The sequence below is a fragment of the Bos indicus x Bos taurus genome, chromosome 5 (assembly GCF_003369695.1).
Source record: "Bos indicus x Bos taurus breed Angus x Brahman F1 hybrid chromosome 5, Bos_hybrid_MaternalHap_v2.0, whole genome shotgun sequence".
In the NCBI taxonomy this organism is placed as follows: Eukaryota; Metazoa; Chordata; class Mammalia; order Artiodactyla; family Bovidae; genus Bos; species Bos indicus x Bos taurus.
The window spans coordinates 56,337,641-56,358,227 of record NC_040080.1 but is presented as its reverse complement, the minus strand read 5'-3'; the positions used below and the strand labels follow the sequence as shown (position 1 = coordinate 56,358,227).

Sequence of the window (20,587 nt, the reverse complement as noted above, 5' to 3'; positions counted from 1 at the left end):
ATTTTTCATTGTGAAATAATGTACTTCAGGTATATAAAATGTTGTTCCATTTGTGGGCTAACTAGCAGTGATAAACGAGACTCTCAATAAAACATACAAAATAGTGAGGATACAGTCTTAATTTGCAGTGTGAAGGCCACAGATTATATATTGGAGGAAAGGGGAAAGGACGTGCCCAAAGCAAATGAATAAACTATAAGACCCTGTAACATTTCTTCTAGCTCTATAATTCCATGAACTTCCTTGGTGGCTCGGTCCATAAAGAAACCGCCTGCAATGCAGGAGACCCAGGTTCGATTCCTGAGTTGGGAAGATCCCCTGGAGAAGGAAATAGCAACCCATTCCAGTATTCTTGCCTGGAGAATCCCATGGACAGAAGAGCCTGGTGGGCTACAGACCATGGGGTCCAAAGAGTTGGACATGACTGAGCAACTAACACTTTCAGCCTAGAAACCATGTTTGTGAAAACAATCTAAAGTTGATGGATACAAGCAGCAAGAACAAGGATAGAAATGAAGTGTTTCTATGCTGACAGCTAAGGCTTGCTTGGGAGGAATACAGCACAATGTTTCATTAACTATTTGAAGTGAGAATACCAAAGACAAAGAAAAGGAAAACCATTGTCCTCTGGCTCTGAGGTATATTCTATGACAAGTTTTTATTCTACAAATATCTTTTCTTATGGCAATATTTAACTGAGCATTCCGTGAGAATACACTACTTAATGATAATGGGAGGCAGCCAGAAATACATAATGTGACAGAGAAAAACCAATAAGAAATTAGAACACTGATGTGCATACAGTCATAGAGGGATACAAGGTAAATTACAGGTCAAAGTATACACTCGGACTCTAGATACAGCCCCACCTTAATGATTAAGTGGCCACTAAGTCACTTATCCAGCATGGTCTTGTTTCTCCATCTATAAAATAAAAGAAGTAATGAAGGTAGGATAGAATAAATGATCTCTAACTTTAAAAGTCCTTGATAAATTAAATAATTTAAAATCAAGAATTCTTTCTAGATGAAAATCCAAATTTCAGAACTGTAACATCATAGTACCTAACTGAGCCACAAATAACAAAATATTATATCATAAAATGTTATAATTAGAAGGAATATGGTATATTCAGTACATTTGAACTGAGGCATAAAGAGGTTAATTAAATGGCTCAAGGTCACATAACTGGCAGGGAGGGAGAGATGGGATTAGAATTTTCCTACTTTTTTCTAACACCTGCATGATGACACTAAGTAAAATCTTTCTCTTTTGGGAAAGTAAGAGGGAGGGAATGCCATCTGAGTGGTTTTGTTAAAAAAAAAAAAAAAAAAGGGCAAAAAAATTAAAAAGAAAAATGATACCTTTAGATGAAAGCAAAGCAGAGATATATAATCCTCAGAGAACATCTTCAATTAAAGATCTTAAAAGAAATACAGTCAAATTCCCATCTCTTTATGATAAGCTTAGTGACTGCTATTCAATTCACCTAAATTATCCTCACTTTTTACACTGCCAATAAAACTAAAAATTGTGCAAGAAGCCTCAGAGAAATATATCTTAATGGTTAGAACTTCATAGGATGTCACATATAAACCAAAAACATTTACTTAAAACCACTGAAAATCAAGAAAGGGACATTTGGGTACAATATTATTTTGAGAAATAATGCCAAGCTAAGGTAGAACGAGAAAAGTTGTATAGCTCAAATAGTCAAGCCCAAGATCTTCCGTCCATTATACTTGATAGCTTGTCTTCCCAGCTGGGACCAAGAAATATGGTTCCACCAGAGCCACTGAATCCCCAACTAAGATGGCCAAAGAAGTCAGCTTGGGCTGATTTAATTGACTTCCCTCCTGACAATTCAGGTATGAAGAAGAATAAATAGCATTTCCTTTAAAAGACTCAGATGGTAAGGATCTGGACACATTTTCCGCTCTAGAGAAGGGTAGCAAAATAGCTGAAAAAGACTCGGCAAAATAAAAAGTTCTTAGGTCGGTGGTATAAGGTTACATCATATAGAATAAGGACTGGATGAAAAAAAATGTAATTTGAGAATTCCAATACTAAGGACCTAAGTGATGAAACATTAAGTTTATGATATTTTACATAATTCAAATATTCTTCAAACAGAATGATAATGTTCAATTTATGCAATAAGTTTCAAGGTAAACATGTCATAATGATCAGATCAGATCAGTCACTCAGTTGTGTCCGACTCTTTGCGACCCCATGAATTGCAGCACACCAGGCCTCCCTGTCCATCACCAACTCCCGGAGTTCACTCAGACTCATGTCCATCGAGTCAGTGATGCCATCCAGCCATCTCATCCTCTGTCGTCCCCTTCTCCTCTTGCCCCCAATCCCTCCCAGCATCAGAGTCTTTTCCAATGAGTCAACTCTTTGCATGAGGTGGCCAAAGTACTGGAGTTTCAGCTTTAGCATCATTCCTTCCAAAGAAATCCCAGGGCTGATCTCCTTCAGAATGGACTGGTTGGATCTCCTTGCAGTCCAAGGGACTCTCAAGAGTCTTCTCCAACACCACAGTTCAAAAGCATCAATTCTTCAGCGCTCAGCCTTCTTCACAGTCCAACTCTCACATCTATACATGACCACAGGAAAAACCATAGCCTTGACTAGACAGACCTTTGTTGGCAAAGTAATGTCTCTGCTTTTCAATATGCTATCTAGGTTGATCATAACTTTCCTTCGAAGGAGTAAGCGTCTTTTAATTTCATGAGTGCAGTCACCATCTGCAGTGATTTTGGAGCCCAGAAAAATAAAGTCTGACACTGTTTCCACTGTTTTCCCATCTATTTCCCATGAAGTGGTGGAACCGGATGCCATGATCTTAGTTTTCTGAATGTTGAGCCTTAAGCCAACTTTTTCACTCTCCACTTTCACTTTCATCAAGAGGCTTTTTAGTTCCTCTTCACTTTGTGCCATAAAGGTGGTGTCATCTGCATATCTGAGGTTATTGATATTTCTCCCAGCAATCTTGATTCCAGTTTGTGCTTCTTCCAGTCCAGCGTTTCTCGTGATGTACTCTGCATAGAAGTTAAATAAACAGGGTGACAATATACAGCCTTGACAAACTCCTTTTCCTATTTGGAACCAGTCTGTTGTTCCATGTCCAGTTCTAACTGTTGCTTCCTGACCTGCATACAAATTTCTCAAGAGGCAGATCAGGTGGTCTAGTATTCCCCTCTCTTGAAGAATTTTCCACAGTTTATTGTGATCCACACAGTCAAAGGCTTTGGCATAGTCAATAAACCAGAAATAGATGTCTTTCTGGAACTCTCTTGCTTTTTCTATGATCCAGCGGATGTTGGCAATTTGATCTCTGGTTCCTCTGCCTTTTCTAAAATCAGCTTGAACATCAGGAAGTTCACGGTTCACATATTGCTGAAGCCTGGCTTGGAGAATTTTGAGCATTACTTTACTAGCATGTGAGATGAGTGCAATTGTGCGGTAGTTTGAACATTCTTTGGCATTGCCTTTCTTTGGGATTGGAATAAAAACTGACCTTTTCCAGTCCTGTGGCCACTGCTGAGTTTTCCAAATTTGCTGGCATATTGAGTGCAGCACTTTCACAGCATCACCTTTCAGGATTTGGAATAGCTCAACTGGAATTTCATCACCTCCACTAGCTTTGTTCGTAGTGATGCTTTCTAAGGCCCACTTGACTTCACATTCCAGGATGTCTGGCTCTAGGTCAGTGATCACACCATCGTGATTATCTGGGTCATGAAGCTCTTTTTTGTACAGTTCTTCTGTGTATTCTTGCCATTTCTTCTTAATATCTTCTGCTTCTGTTAGGTCCATACCATTTCTGTCCTTTATCGAGCTCATCTTTGCATGAAATGTTCCTTTGGTATCTCTGATTTTCTTGAAGAGATCCCTAGTCTTTCCCATTCTGTTGTTTTCCTCTATTTCTTTGCATTGATCGCTGAAGAAGGCTTTCTTATCTCTTCTTGCTATTCTTTGGAACTCTGCATTCAGATGCTTATGTCTTTCCTTTTCTCCTTTGCTTTTCGCTTCTCTTCTTTTCACAGCTATTTGTAAGGCCTCCCCAGACAGCCATTTTGCTTTTTTGCATTTCGTTTCCATGGGAATGGTCTTGATCCCTGTCTCCTGTACAATGTCACGAACCTCAGTCCATAGTTCATCAGGCACTCTATCTATCAGATCTAGGCCCTTAAATCTATTTCTCACTTCCACTATATAATCATAAGGGATTTGATTGAGGTCATACCTGAATGGTCTAGTGGTTTTCCCTACTTTCTTCAATTTAAGTCTGAATTTGGCAATAAGGAGTTCATGGTCTGAGCCACAGTCAGCTCCTGGTCTTGTTTTTGCTAACTGTATAGAGCTTCTCCATCTTTGGCTGCAAAGAATATAATCAATCTGATTTCAGTGTTGACCATCTGGTGATGTCCATGTATAGAGTCTTCTCTTGTGTTGTTGGAAGAGGGTGTTTGCTATGACCAGTGCATTTTCTTGGCAAAACTCTATTAGTCTTTGCCCTGCTTCATTCTGTATTCCAAGGCCAAATTTGCCTGTTACTCCAGGTGTTTCTTGACTTCCTACTTTTGCATTCCAGTCCCCTGTAATGAAAAGGACATCTTTTTTGGGTGTTAGTTCTAAAAGGTCTTGCAGATCTTCATAGAACCGTTCAACTTCAGCTTCTTCAGTGTTACCAGTTGGGGCATAGACTTGGATTACTTTGATATTGAATGGTTTGCCTTGGAAACGAACAGAGATCATTCTGTCGTTTTTGAGATTGCATCAAGTACTGCATTTCGGACTCTTTTGTTGACCATGATGGCCACTCCATTTCGTCTGAGGGATTCCTGCCCCCAGTAGTAGATATAATGGTCATCTGAGTTAAATTCACCCATTCCAGTCCATTTCAGTTCGCTGATTCCTAGAATGTCGACATTCGCTCTTGCCATCTCTTATTTGACCACTTCCAATCTGCCTTGATTCATGGACCTGACATTCCAGGTTCCTATGCAATATTGCTCTTTACAGCATCGGACCTTGCTTCTATCACCAGTCACATCCACAGCTGGGTATTGTTTTTGCTTTGGCTCCATCCCTTCATTCTTTCTGGAGTTATTTCTCCACTGATCTCCAGTAGCATATTGGGCAGCTACTGACCTGGGGCGTTTCTCTTTCAGTACTAGGACCACAGCCTTGTCTAGTCCAAGACGGGTGGGTCATGGTGGAGAGATGTGACAGAATGTGGTCCACTGGAGAAGCGAATGGCAAACCACTTCAGTATTCTTGCCTTTAGAACCCCATGAACAGTATGAACAGTCAGAATGATAAATAATGACAAAAATGGTAAGGTCCTTGTATGAGAGCTTTAAGATCATGAAGTGTAATCAAGTATAACTAAGTCTCAATTTGTGTCTCAATTCACAGAATAAAAGAAATGTTAAATGCAAAATTAAAAGATAACTATCAGTAATTTTGGAGGCTTTCCAGGTGGCTCAGTGGTAAAAGAATCCGCTTGCAATGCAGGAGATGCAGGTTTGATCCCTGGGTAAGGAAGAATCCCTGGAAAAGGGAATGGCAACCCACTCCAGTATTCTTGCCTGGGAAGTCCCATGGACAGAGGAGCCTGGTGGGCTACAGTCCATAGGGTTGTAAACAGGCAGACACAACTTAGTGACTTAGCACACTATAGTAATTTTAAGCCAGTAATTACCATGCTTAAAACTACTGAAGTGAAATGAAATGATTCAGATCTGAAAAGACTAACTTGAATAATTAAAGCAAAGGAAAAACAGATAGGAGAGGAGACACATGAACAAGGTCACCTTTCTTCTGATGAAGGACGACAGAACATTTGACTCATTCAGAGGACTCCTCACACTGTCACTAAACCATTAGGTTTCCTGGCTAAAACATTGTCAATAAAATACTGTTGATGGTTATACATTTTTTCATCCTCCATATCATAGACTATCACATTATTTGAAATATAATTCCACAGGTTAAAGAGGTTTAAAACCCGAGAGACCATTCATGAATGACAGAGAGAAAGCATGTTAGCTTAGTTTGAGGATTTCAAGGAGGTTTGTCAAAGTGGCCATGGCTTATAAGAGCAAGACTCTACTAAAAGAGTTCATTCTTAGTGAATAATCCTATAATTCGTGAAGATACCCCAGAAAGTAGGGAGGCATCATTGAGTGGTTTATCCCATCAGTCCCTAATCTTTTTGGCACCAGGGACTGGTTTCATAGAAGACAATTTTTCCACAGACCCAGGGAGTGAGGAGAAGGGTGGTTTGGGGATGATTCTCACAAGGAGCACACAACCTAGATCCCTTACATGCACAGTTCACAGTAGGGTTCACGCTCCTGTGAGAATCTAATGAATGTCACTGACCTAACAGGAGGCAGAGTTTAGGCATTAATGCGAGTAATGGGGAGAGTTTGTAAATACAGACAAGCTTTGCTCACTCTCCTGCCTCTCACCTCCTGCTGTACAGCCTGCTTCCTAACAGGCCATGGACCAGTACCTATGTGTGGCCCAGGGGTTGGGAACCCCTGGTTTATCCCATTCCCATGCCAAATGTACACGTGACTAACATGGTCCTGGCACTTCTTCCATTTTCCCTGTTTGGTCTTTGACTTGATCTGCACTCTGCACATACTCATCCTCAGCAACATTCCTACCACTTTCAACATGTCAAGTGTTGAGCACCTGGTGCTCCTCCAAATTCATCTAAGCCCAGGGGACTCGTGGCAACATGAAACAGGAACCATCAGACATAATTAACTTCATCACATGTAACTAAATACACACAGATTCCAGTCCAAATAAGTGGCACTTACTTATGTCCATTTAAGGCTGCATGGTGTAAAGCCGTGTAACCCGAACTGTCTGTGCAGTTCACATTGGGGCCTCGCCAGATGCTGCAAATAAAGCACAAGCACACAGTTAACAGGGGAGCAGAATTGTGCTTTGCAAAATAGTCAGCAGCATGTTTCAGATGAGGATTTTACTCATGTGAAAACAACTGCCACCTTTCCTGCACTCCCCTCAGAACAATATCTTTATTCATTTATTTGATGAAGAGAAATTATTAGTGAGTAAGTTTGAGTGAACTCCGGGAGTTGGTGATGAACAGGCAGGCCTGGCGTGCTGTGATTCATGGGGTCGCAAAGAGTCGGACACGACTGAGCAACTGAACTGAACTGAAAGCTACCATTAGAAATTATTAGCAAATGCAGACCCCCTGGTATTCCTTAAATTTGGACCCCAAAATTCCCTGTAACTTTCAGTCATTACTTAAATATTGGATCCAATTAACGTTCAACTATTATATTCTTTACCAAGAAGAAAGATTTAAGTCACCTGCCTCCTCCTTTTCAACACACTCATTCTGAGATGGCAGTGGTTTGCATAAGTTATATTTTTGGATATGGAAAGAATATAAACACTTCTTGCTGTTCCATTGCTAGCAAGAGAATGTAAAACATATTTCACCCTTGAAAATATAATTAGATTTGATTATCACAGACCATAAAAAGATTCTAATAGTTTTGAAGTTATTTTACTATACAATATATTTTGACGATAACATATAACTATAAGAAAGAATCCATTTTATCCTTGATCACTACAATTATAGAAACTATAGTTTAAAAAAAATAGGTATTGAAAGTTTTCCAAAAGTAAATCTCCCCAAAAAACTCTGATGTTATCAAAGCCATCAAAACTAACATTTAATGACAAACTTGGAGAAGGAAATGGCAACCCACTCCAGTATTCCTGCCTGGAGAATCCCATGGACAGAGGAGCATGGCAGGCTACAGTCCATGGGATTGCAAGAGTCAGACACGGCTTGGCGACTAAACCACCACTGCCAATGACAAACTAATTCATGTATTCACAAAATATTTATTGTGTACCAATTGTATGTCACATATTAAGCTAAGTACTGAGAGCACAAAGTCATAATTCAAGGGCCTTCTTTACAAGAGCAGAGTCTAATGGAGAAGAGAGACACATAAACTAACAAGTACAGGCTAGTAAGATAATCCAGGTACCAGAGAGCACACAAGCATCTCTGAGAAGAGAATAAACAGCTATTCAAAATGAGAGATCACAACCAAGTTGAGACAGTGAAAATGAGTAGAATGTTCTTATTCGACAGTTATAAAAAGTCAAACCAATAAGATGCAGAGATCAATTGAAGGAAGGATACAATAGGAAGGATACAAAAGTACAATAGTTAGCACAGAATCACTCAAGTTAAATGTCTAAGTGACCGAAAGGAAAATGACATTAACTAAGCTGTGAAAAGAAAGGCAAATCTGCTGGAGGAAGACAGTGCAGATGGAAAGCAAACAATGACTTCAGGCTTGGAAACATTAAATTTCAGGTATCTGACATACTTATATAAAAGTAAGGATCTCCAGAAAACTATGAAAATATCTAGTTACAAGCATGGTTCTTAAGTTAGACAACCTGATTTCAAAAACCTGGCTCCATTACTTGCTGGGGGTAGCCCTGGATAAAGTATTTAATCTCTCTCAAGTATTTAATTCCTTGTCTGCAAAATATAGATGATGATAATAGTACTACTACCTTAAAATGTTGTGAGGATCAAATGAATCAGTACTTATAAAGCACTTTGGGCAGTAGTTGAACATAGCACTAGCATCTATTATATTTTTTATGTTTGTTCAATAAATTGTTATACGATAAAAACCAAGGGAGTGCTTGATTTCAGACTCTCTAAGAGACAGGCCATCAGCTGGGCATGGTGGCATGCACCTGTAATCTCTGTTACTCAGGAGGCTGAGGCTGGAGGACTGCTTGAACCCAGGAGTTCTGGGCTGCGGTGCACTATGCCAATTGGGTGTCCACACTAAGTTCAGCATCAATATGGTGACCTCCTAGGAGAGGTCATTAGGCTCAAATACCTCAGTGGAAAATCTGTATATGAAGGCAAGGTGAAACCTTCTCTCAAATGTTGATATTAGCCAAAATATCAATCCCTGGATGAAAAAAAAAATCAAACCTAAGTTAGGTAGATAGTTCCAAGTTCAACGCAACTGAAAATCTTAAAACTTCCCAGCCCTCACTGAAGTGGTCAGAGAACTTAAATGAACGTATATTGTGAGGAAAAAAAGAAAGAAAGAAAAATATAGGATGGACAGTAGAACCATGGATAATTAACAATACTTTAGGGTCCAACATAGGGAAAAAGTTACATGAAGAACACTGAGAGTTGCCCAAGAGTAAATAAAACCAAGATAAAGCATTATACAATTTAAAACAGGAAACTGTCCCCAAAAAAAGAAATGAGATAAGAATTAAACTATTTGATAATAAAGAAGGTCTTGAGGAAATTAATGATGTAATATAACCAGTCAATTGTAAGATTTTAACTTTATTTTTATCTTAACTTCATTTCAATCCAGTGGTTTATTTTCTTTAGTGGTAGCTTACCTCCTGAGAATAAAAAAAAGTGACAGTTAAACCAGGAAAGTTATAAGATATGAATATGTTTTACAATTTCATTATTATTGTTAGACTTTTAGCAATCTTTTTTTTTCTAAATCAATCCTTGAAGCATTTTTAGTCTCCTATTATATTCTTAAAATTTTTATACCTTTGTTTCTCTTGCTTATTTACCCATCTTGCCCTATTAATTTCCACCTTTGAGCCTTTACTCATGCCCTTCTACTAACCTATGATAGATTTTCTAAAAAAGCATATCTTACCATTCTTCAAAAGCCTAGATCAAGATTCATCTGCTCCAATAATTTTTCTCTAAATACTGAATACAACAGTTATTTAACAAATATACGCTAAATTATAAATCAAATAACTGATTATTTTTAATGAATAAATTAGCCACAGGTAAAAACAAGTGTTAAGACAAATTCAATGTACTCATTTAAAATAATGTGAAATCAAAAAAATAATAGTAATAATTCAAGAGGCAAAAGAACAAAAAAGCAGAAGAGAGAAACAAGGAAGATTTGATACAAATACAAACGAAACTGTTAGATGATAGATTTAACCATATCAATGACAAAAATAACCACATCAACAATTACAATCACTGTTAATTATCTAATCATCCCAGTTCAAAAAAATATCATCAGACTGGATTAAAGAAAGTAAGACCCAACTGTATGCTCACTACAAGAAATTAGCTTTAAACATAGAGATACACAGGGCTTCCCTGATAGCTCAGTTGGTAAAGAATCTGCCTGCAAGGCAGGAAACACCAGTTCGATTCCTGGGAACCAGAGATCAAATTGCCAATATCCACTGCTGCTGCTACTGCTAAGTCGCTTCAGTCCTGTCCGACTCTGTGTGACCCCATAGACGGCAGCCCACCAGGACCCTCCATCCCTGGGATTCTCCAGGCAAGAACACTGGAGTGGGTTGCCATTTCCTTCTCCAATGCAGGAAAGTGAAAAGTGAAAGTGAAGTCGCTCAGTCGTGTCTGACTCTAGCGACCCCATGGACTGCAGCCTACCAGGCTCCTCCATCCATGGGATTTTCTAGGCAAAAGTACTGCAGTGGGGTGCCATTGCCTTCTCCACCAATATCCACTGGATCATCAAAAAATCAAGAGAGTTCCAGAAAAACATCTGCTTTTGCTTTATTGACTATGCCAAAGCCTTTGACTGTGTGGATCACAACAAACTGTGGAAAATTCTTAAAGAAATGGGAATACCAGACCACCTGACCTGCCTCCTGAGAAATCTGTATGCAGGTCAAGAAGCAAGAGTTAGAACTGGCCATGGAACAACAGACTGGTTCCAAATACGAAAGAAGTACATCAACCCTGCTTATTTAATTTAGATGCAGAGTCAGTTCAGTTCAGTTCAGTCGCTAAGTCGTGTCCGACTCTTTGCGACCCCATGAATCACAGCACGCCAGGCCTCCCTGTCCATCACCAACTCCCGGAGTTCACTCAGACTCACGTCCATCGAGTCAGTGATGCCATCCAGCCATCTCATCCTCTGTCGTCCCCTTCTCCTCCTGCCCCCAATCCCTCCCAGCATCACAGTCTTTTCCAATGAGTCAACTCTTCGCGTGAGGTGGCCAAAGTACTGGAGTTTCAGCTTTAGCATCATTCCTTCCAAAGAAATCCCAGGGCTGATCTCCTTCAGAATGGACTGGTTGGATCTCCTTGCAGTCCAAGGGACTCTCAAGAGTTGGAGTACATTATGCAAAATGCCGGGCTGGATGAAGCACAAGCTGGAATCAAGATTGTCGGGAGAGTATCAGTATCCTCAGACATGCAGATGACACCACCCTTATGGTGGAAAGCAAAGACGAACTAAAGAGCCTCTTGATGAAAGTGAAAGAAGAGAGTGAAAAAGTTGGGTTAAAACTCAACATTCAGAAACTGAGATCATGGCATCCACTCCCATCACTTCATGGCAAATAGGTGGGGAAACAATGGAAACAGTGACAGACTTTATTTTGGGGGTTCCAAAATCACTGCAGATGGTGACTGCAGCCATGAAATTAAAAGACGCTTGCTCCTCGGAAGAAAAGTTATGACCAACCTACACAGCATATTAAAAAGCAGAGACATTACTTTGCCAACAAAAGTCCATCTGGTCAAAGCTATGGTTTTTCCAGTAGTCATGTATGGCTGTGAGAGTTGGACTATAAAGAAAGCTGAGTGCTGAAGAATTGATGGTTTTGAACTGTGGTGTTGGAGAAGACTCTTGAGAGTCCGTTGGACTGCAAGGAGATCCAACCAGTCCATCCTAAAGGAAATCAGACCTGAATATTCATGGGAAGGACTGATGCTGAAACTCCAATAACTTGGCCACCTGATGTGAAGAACTGACTCATTTGAAAAGACCCTGATGCTGGGAAAGATTGAAGCTTGGAGGATTAGGGGACAACAGAAGTTGAGATGGTTGGATGGCATCACCAACTCAGTGACATGAGTTTGAGTAAACTCTGGGAGTTGGTGATGGACAGGGAAGCCTGGTATGCTGTAGTCCAGGGGGTCACAAAAAGTCAGACCTGAGTTAGTGACTGAACAACAACAACAGAATTTCAAAATACATGAAGCAAAAAACTGATACTATTGCAAACAGAAATAGACCTATACACTTATACTTGGAGATTTTAATACCTCTCTCTCAATAATTGATAGAACAAGTAAACAGAAAATCAGTAAGGGGATATAAGACTTGAATAACACTACCAACCAAATTGGGGCTTCCCTGGTGGCTCAGATGGTAAAGAATCCACCTGTCAATGCAAGAGACTGGGTTCTACCCCTATGTCAGGAAGATAGATCCCTTAGAGAAGGAAATGGCAATGTGCTCCAGTATTCTAGCTTGGAAAATTCCATGGACAGAGGTACCTGGTGGGCTACAGTCCATGGGGTTGCAAAGAGTTGGACATGACAGCATGCATGCACACACACACACACACACCAACCAACTTGACCTGACATTTATAGAACCAATGCAATAATAGCAGAATACACATTCTTTTCAAGTGAACACAGGACATTTATCAATATATACTATATTGTGGATCATAAAACAAACCTCAATAAGTTCAAAAGATTCAAATAACACAAAATATGTTCTCTGACTCTAATGAAATTCAATTAAAAATCATTCACAGAAGAGTATCTTTAATATCCACAAATATTTGTAACTGAATAACACATAAGTCCAAGATAATATCATAAAGATTTTGGAAAATATTTACAACTGAAAGAGAAAGAAAACACAAAATATCAAAACTTTTGGGACACAACTAAATATCTAAAGGAAAATTTATAGTATTAAAATGACACTAATAGATCAGAGAGGGGTTCTAAATTGATGATCTCAGCTTCTACTTTAAAAAATAGGAAGAGTATATTACCCCAAAGTAAGCAGAAGAAAGGAAAACAATGAAATAAAAAACAGGCTAACAAGAGAGGAAATCAAAAAGTGATTTTTAAAAAATATGCTATGAATTTAAAAACCTATAGGTAAACTGATAAGGATAAAAATAGAAGATATAAATGATCAAATCAGGAGTAGAGAAGTAGTATCACTATATATTCTAAAGACATGAACAGCAGGAGAATATTTTTTAATAACATTATATCAACAAATTAGAAAACTTAGATGAAATGGGCAAGCTTCTTGAAAACTACCAAAATAATCTTTTTAAAAAATGTATAACCTGATAGCCCTACATCTATTAAAGAAACTGAATGTGAACTTGTAATTACAAACATTTCTCACAAAACAAAAATAAACCCTCCAGGTTTAAATCGCTTCAGTGGGAAATTATGCCAGGTATTTAAAAAAGAAATAATATCAATTTTACAAAAGGATTCCAAAATATTGTAGAGGCACAAATAGTGCCTAACATTCTATGAGATCAGCATTCTATGAGATCAAAAACATATGACAAAAAAGAACTACAGATCAATATATCACTCATGAATATAGATGCAAAAATTCTCAGCAAAATTCTAGCAAGTTGAATCCAACAATACATAAAAACAATATTACACCATGATGAAATGGAGTTTATTTCAGGAATGCAAATTTAACATTCATAAATTACTATACTAACAAACTAAAAAAGAAAAATCTTGATTATCTCAACACATATGGAAGTAATATTTGCCAAACTCCAACATCAATTCCTAACAAAAACTGTTAGTAAACTGGAATAGAAAGAAATTTAATCAACTTATAAAAGACATCTTTTTGCCTTTTCATACCATTCATGTGGTTCTCAAGGCAAGTATACTGAAGTAGTTTGCCATCCCCTTCTCCAGTGGACCACATTTTTTTTTAGAAATCTCCAGCATGACCCGTTTGTCTTGGGTGGCCCTACATGGCATGGCTCATAGTTTCACTGTTAGAAAAGGCTGTGGTCCACGCAATCAGTTGATTCGTTTTCTGTAATTGTCGTTTTCATTCTGTCTGCCCTCTGTCTGCCCTCTGATGGATAAGGATAAGAGGCTTTGGGAAGCTTCCTGTTGGGAGAGACTGTGGGGGAAACTGGATCTTGCTCTGATAAGTAGGACCATGCTCAGTAAATCTTTAATTTTTGTCACTCTGCTTATTTAACTCATATGCAGAGTACATCATGTGAAATGCCAGCCTGGATGAAGCACAAGATGGAATCAAGATTGCCAGGAGAAATATCAATAACCTCAGATGTGCAGATGACATCACTTTTATGGCAGAAAGCGAAGAACTAAAGAGCCTCTTGATGAAAGTGAAAGAGGAGAGTGAAAAAGTTGGCTTAAAACTCAACATTCAAAAAACAAAGATCATGGCATCCAGTCCTATCATTTCATGGCAAATAGATGGGGAAATAATGGAAACAGTGAGAGACTTTATTTTAGAGGGCTTGAAAATCACAGCAGGTGGTGACTGCAGCCATGAAATTAAAAGATGTTTGCTCCTTGGAAGAAAAGTTATGACATTTATTAAATGTCATATTAAAAAGCAGAGACATTGCTTTGCTGACAAACGTCCATCTAGTCAAAGCTATGATTTTCCATTAGTCATGTAATGATGTGGGAGTTGGACTATAAAGAAAGCTGAGTGTTGAAGAATTGATCATTTTGAACTGTGGTGTTGGAGAAGACTCTTGAGAGCCCCTTGGACTGCAAGGCGATCCAACCAGTCCATCCTGAAGGAAATCAGTCCTGAATATTCATTGGAAGGACTGATGCTGAAGCTGAAACTCCAATACTTTGGCCACCTGATGTGAAGAACTGACTCCTTGGAAAAGACTCTGATGTTGGGAAAGATTGAAGGCAGGAGGAGAATGGAATAACAGAGGTTGAGATGGTTGGATGGCATCACCGACTTAATGGACATGAATTTGCGCAAGTTCCAGGAGTTGGTGATGGATAGGGAAGCCTGGCGTGCTGCAGTCCATGGGGTCACAAAGACGTGGACATGACTGAGCGATTGAACTGAACTGAACGGATAAAAGACATCTACAAAAAAGTTGTAGCTAAAATCATCTTAATGATAAAAGACTGAGTGCATTCCTCTTGAGATCAAGAATAAGACTTTCCTGGTGGTCCAGAAGTTAAGAATATACCTGCCAATGAAGGGGACATGGGTTTGAGCATGCTCCAGCAGGATTCCATATGCCTCCATGTTTGTGATGGGCATAAACTATGAGAAGTATGCCAACTCTCTCAAGATTGTCAGCAATGCCTCCTGGACCATTAACTGCTTGATAACCCCGGCCAAGGTAACTATGACAACTTGGGCATTGTTAGGACTCACAACCACAGTCAAGGCCAGCACTGCCACTCAGAAAACTACAATTTGAAGAAAGAATCATATAAAAGCACATTACATAAAAATGCAAGATGAAGCAAGTGCTAATGTAGAAGCTGCAGCAAGTTATCCAGAAGATATAATCAAAATAACTAAATATCATGCCCACAGTGATAGTGAAAGTAGCTCAGTTGTGTCTGACTCTTTGCGACCCCATGGACTATACAGTCCATGGAATTCTCCAGGCCAGAATAGTGGAGTGAGTAGGTAGCCTTTTCCTTCTCCAGTGGATGTTCCCAATCCAGAGATCAAACCCAGGTCTCCTGCATTGCAGGCGGATTCTTTACCTGCTGAGCCACAAGGGAAGCACAGTAAACAACAGATTTTTTGATATAGACAAAACAGCCTTACATTAGAATACAATGCCATCTAAAACTTTCATAGCTAGAGAGAAGTCAGAGTCCGGCTTCAAAGCTTCAAAGGACAGACTGACTCTCTTGTTAGGAGCTAATGTAGCTGGTGACTCAAAATTGAAGGCAATCATAAATCAACTATCAGATCAGATCAGATCACTCAGTCATGTCCGACTCTTTGCAACCCCATGAATCGCAGCACGCCAGGCCTCCCTGTCCATCACCAACTACCAGAGTTCACCCAGACTCACGTCCATCGAGTCAGTGATGCCATCCAGCCATCTCATCCTCTGTCGTCCCTTTCTCCTCTTGCCCCCAATCCCTCCCAGCATCAGAGTCTTTTCCAATAAGTCAACTCTTCGCATGTGGTGGCCAAAGTATTGGAGTTTCAGCTTTAGCATCATTCCTTCCAAAGAAATCCCAGGGCTGATGTCCTTCAGAATGGACTGGTTGGATATCCTTGCAGTCCAAGGGACTCATTTCATGCAAAGATGGGCACAATAAAGGATAGAAATGGTATGGACCTAACACAAGCAGAAGATATTAAGAAGAGATGGCAAGAATACACAGAAGAACTGTACAAAAAAGATCTTCACGACCCACATAATCACAATGGTGTGATCACTGACCTAGAGCCAGACATCCTGGAATGTGAAGACAAGTGGGCCTTAGAAAGCATCACTACGAACAAAGCTAGTGGAGGTGATGGAATTCCAGTTGAGCTATTCCAAATCCTGAAAGATGATGCTGTGAAAGTGCTGTACTCAATATGCCTGCAAATTTGGAAAACTCAGCAGTGGCCACAGGACTGGAAAAGGTCAGTTTTCATTCCAATCCCAAAAAAAGGCAATGCCAAAGAATGCTTAAACTACCGCACAATTGCACTCATCTCACATGCTAGTAAAGTAATGCTCAAAATTCTCCAAGCCAGGCTTCAGCAATATGTGAACCATGAACTTCCTGATGTTCAAGCTGGTTTTAGAAAAGGCAGAAGAACCAGAGATCAAATTGCCAACATCCGCTGGATCATGGAAAATCAACTATACTTCAATTTAAAAAATAAATCAATTAATTAAAAATAAATTCATCATTCTGAAAATCCTAGGGCCCTGAAGAATTATGCTAAATCTCCTCTATACTCTATAAATGGAACAAGAAAGACTGGATGACAGCACATCTGTTTACAACAAGGTTTACTGAATATTTTAAGCCCACTTAGTACTCTGGAAAAATACTCCTTTCCAAATATTACTGCTCAATGACAATACATCTGGTCACCCAAGACCTCTGATGGAGATATACAATGAGATTAATGTTGTTTTCACACCTGCCAACACAACATCCATTTTATAGCCCACAGATCAAGGAGTGATTTTAATTTTTAAGTCTTACTATTTAAGATACATTTTGTAATGCTGTAGCTGCCATAGATAATGATTCCTCTGATGGATCTGGACAAAGTCAAATGAAAACCTTCTGAAAACAATTTACCCTTCTGGATGCCATTAAGGACATTTGTGATTGATGGGTAGAAGTAAAAATATCAACACTAATAGGAGTTTGGAAGCAGTTGACTTCAACCCTAATGGATGTCTTTGAGGGCCTCATACTTTATACTCATACTTCAGCGAAGAAGTAACTGCAAATGTGCTGGAAATAGCAAGAGAATTAAAAGTGGAGCCCAAAGAGATGACCAAATTGCTGCAATCTCATGATAGACTTTGAACATGTAAGGAGTTGGTTCTTGTGAATGAGCAAAAGAAGCGGTTTCTTGACATAGAATCTATTCTGATGAAGGCACTTTGAAGAATGTTAAAAGTCTTCAAAGAATTTAGAATAGCACAAAACTTAATGAAGCAGCAACAGGGTTTGAGAGGATTGACTTCTATATTCAAAGAGGCTCTGATGTGTGTAAAATGCTTTGAAACAACACCTTCTGCTACAAGAAATAATTCAAAGAAGGAATTAATAGATAGGGCAAACTTAATTGTTGTGTTATTTTATGAAATTGCCATAGCCACCCCAACCTTCAGCAACCACCACCCAGATCAGTCAGCAGCTATCAACATCAAGGCAAGACCTTCTACCAGCGAAAAGATTACAACTTGCTAAAAGCTCAGATGATGTTTATCATTTACTAAAAATAAAGTATGTTTTAATTAAGGTATGTCCACAGCTTTTTCAACATAATGGTACTATACACTTAACAGACTACAGCATGGTATAAACATAACTTCTGCATGCACTGGGGAACAAAAATATCCATGTGACTCACTTTATTGCAGTATTTGCTTTATTGCAGTGGTCTGGAACAAAGCTCACAATATCTTGAAGGTATGCCTATATGTACTGCTGATCTGTTTTAGGGGTTCTCTTGTAGTAACCAATTTCTCTATTCTGGCACTAGAATCAGATTTTTTAGTATTATTTATAATTGGTGGCAGTAGATCCCATAATTCCTTCACTTCACAATTTTTTCCTGCAAATTTCTCTACATGTCTATGGAAAAAAGTATTAATATGAAGACTACAGGCACAAAAATATGTATAATTTTAAAAGTAAAGAAGAGATAGCTTATAAAAAAGGGAAAAATTAATCAGGATTCATCTACACCATGGATTATGCAACTGTTAAAACAAATGTTTGACCTATATATATTGACCTTGAAAACATATTAAATGAAAAAAAAAAACAAGTTGCATAATATTGTGTGAGTCAATGCCCTAAATGCCCTAAATGTTTTACCTACATTAACTCATTTACATCCATATAACTATAAGACAGAGACTATTATCATTACCATTGTACTGATGATAAATATTTACATTAACATAGAAAAGTGCATGCAAAAATAATCACCTCTGAATTGCTTTAATAGTCAAAATTATCAAGTTATTTTTCATGGAAAAATTTTTATAAACAATAAAATATGAGGGAGAAAAGATAGGTTTGCTCCAGATTGTGAAGAGCCTTGTAACATGCCAAATAGCTTAGTCTGTTCTAAGCAACTTGGACCAAGAGGTTATCAGAAAGATACTAAGCATGTTTCTGGGTTGGGTCAGTGTTATAGGAGAGCTCTTGTGACAGGAAAGTGAAGAGAGTGAACAAATTGGTTTTAGGGAGTCAAGTTAGCAGTCTGTTTTAACAATCTGGGGAAGAAACAAAAAAAATCAGAACTAGTGGAGATACAGAGGTAGAGAAGAGGTAGGAAATTCTGGCAGATATCAATATGCCTAAAATAAAACCTAATGGATGTGGTACCCATATGAATAGGATAGGAGCCAAAGAATAACTGAGGTGTCTACATGCATGAGTGAAATGCATAGATGATGAGATATCTTCATTAGAGAGGACTGCAAGGGCACTGGTGTCCCTTGGGGAAAGTCAAGTTTCAGTTAAAGCTGACTAGCATACTATATTGCCCAGGAATACCTTTGGCAAAGAATGGAAAAGAAATGAGAAAATACTGTAAATTAACTCAAATTATTTTCAAATTTCCTGCATGTTATTAGACCTTATAAATATTTAGTAGGGGAAGATACTGGTATTTATAACTAAAATAAGATTAAAGGTCTGTAGATTTCATTTACCTATACCCTCTCAGTTCCTGGCTATTTTAAAAAAGGAATTAATTATAATAGGAGCATGGGGAAAACATATCCAGTGCATATCTTCTTTCCTAAACAGAATAAATGTGGATACATCTTTTTTTAAACAAGGATGTTTAGAATAGAAATTTAGCATACATATAAATATAGTTGACTGCCTTAGGCATATATCCACATATCCATAGAACATCTACACACATTTGAAAGATTATAAATAAGCCAGACCCAGACCTCCCAACTAAAACCTTAATTTAAAATTTTGCTACCTATTTTAATATTATTACATATTTATTCCCCCAAAAAAGGAAATTTATAGGTTTTTGGTCTTAGTCTAATACACACTAAATTCCATCTCTGATACAGACTTATCTATGTTTTCAATTCTGTATGTGAGAATTTGTGCCCACAATGAATGGTCTGAGACAATAAGAGAGCCCCAATTACCAAAGATTTAATTTCTGTTGTTATACTATTTGTGCTAGTATTTCAAATTGGATTAATATGTTTCAGAACAAATATAAACAGATAGGTTTTCCACAGAGGTTTTAAATAACCTGGATGTTCATTAGTGAGAATATTGTGTTCCCTAAGCTCTCACATATTTAACATTATACCTAAATAAAGTCTGAGTTTCTCAGGCCAATATTTTCATGTATAGCAAATAAAACTTAAACACAGCTACTCCACAAACTGATCATCATTATACCCTCTACCAACCTATGGGACAAATCCTCAAGGAGCACATAAAACTTAACAGCTTTTCTTGATTCTTACCTGACTCTAGACACTTGAGATCACCCCAAGGCTTCAGATATGAAAATGTACAGAATGTGCACTGAATGCCTCAAGCATGGTCAGAGTATGTAGGAATGGTCTTCTTATATATCAGATGATTTTCAGGCAATGAAAACAAAGCCCTCATTTTCAATTTGTATCTTAATAGTTTGCTTCCACCTGTGGATGAACTGGACATGTACACGTGCTCTAAGTTAAGTTCTCATCTCCATAGTGATGATGTAATTTTATTATCATGGGCTAAAAGTGTCTCATATGGATGTAATGAATCTGGAATAATGTAAGCCATACATGTAAATTTAAATTTTCTAGTAGCCACATTAAAAAGATTTTTTAAAAGAGATTAAATTAAATTTTGTATATTTTATTTAACTGAGAATATCCAAACAGCATTTCAACATGTAATTGATGTAAAAATTATTGACGTATTTTTACATTTTTTGCACTGCTTTCAAAATCAGTGTCTATTTTACATTAAAGCACACTGCAATTAGAA

General features: G+C 38.2%; 1 protein-coding gene across 14 annotated transcripts in view; it reads right to left on the bottom strand.

The window, feature by feature from the left end:
• ANKS1B (ankyrin repeat and sterile alpha motif domain containing 1B) overlaps positions 1-20,587 on the bottom strand; it is a 1,175,033-nt gene that overhangs the window by 1,017,367 nt on the left and 137,079 nt on the right. For all 14 annotated transcript variants that reach the window (XM_027542059.1, XM_027542058.1, XM_027542067.1 and 11 more), the window contains exon 2: positions 6,849-6,929. In XM_027542059.1, the coding sequence (XP_027397860.1) occupies positions 6,849-6,929 (81 nt within the window). The remainder of the gene's footprint in view (positions 1-6,848; positions 6,930-20,587) is intronic.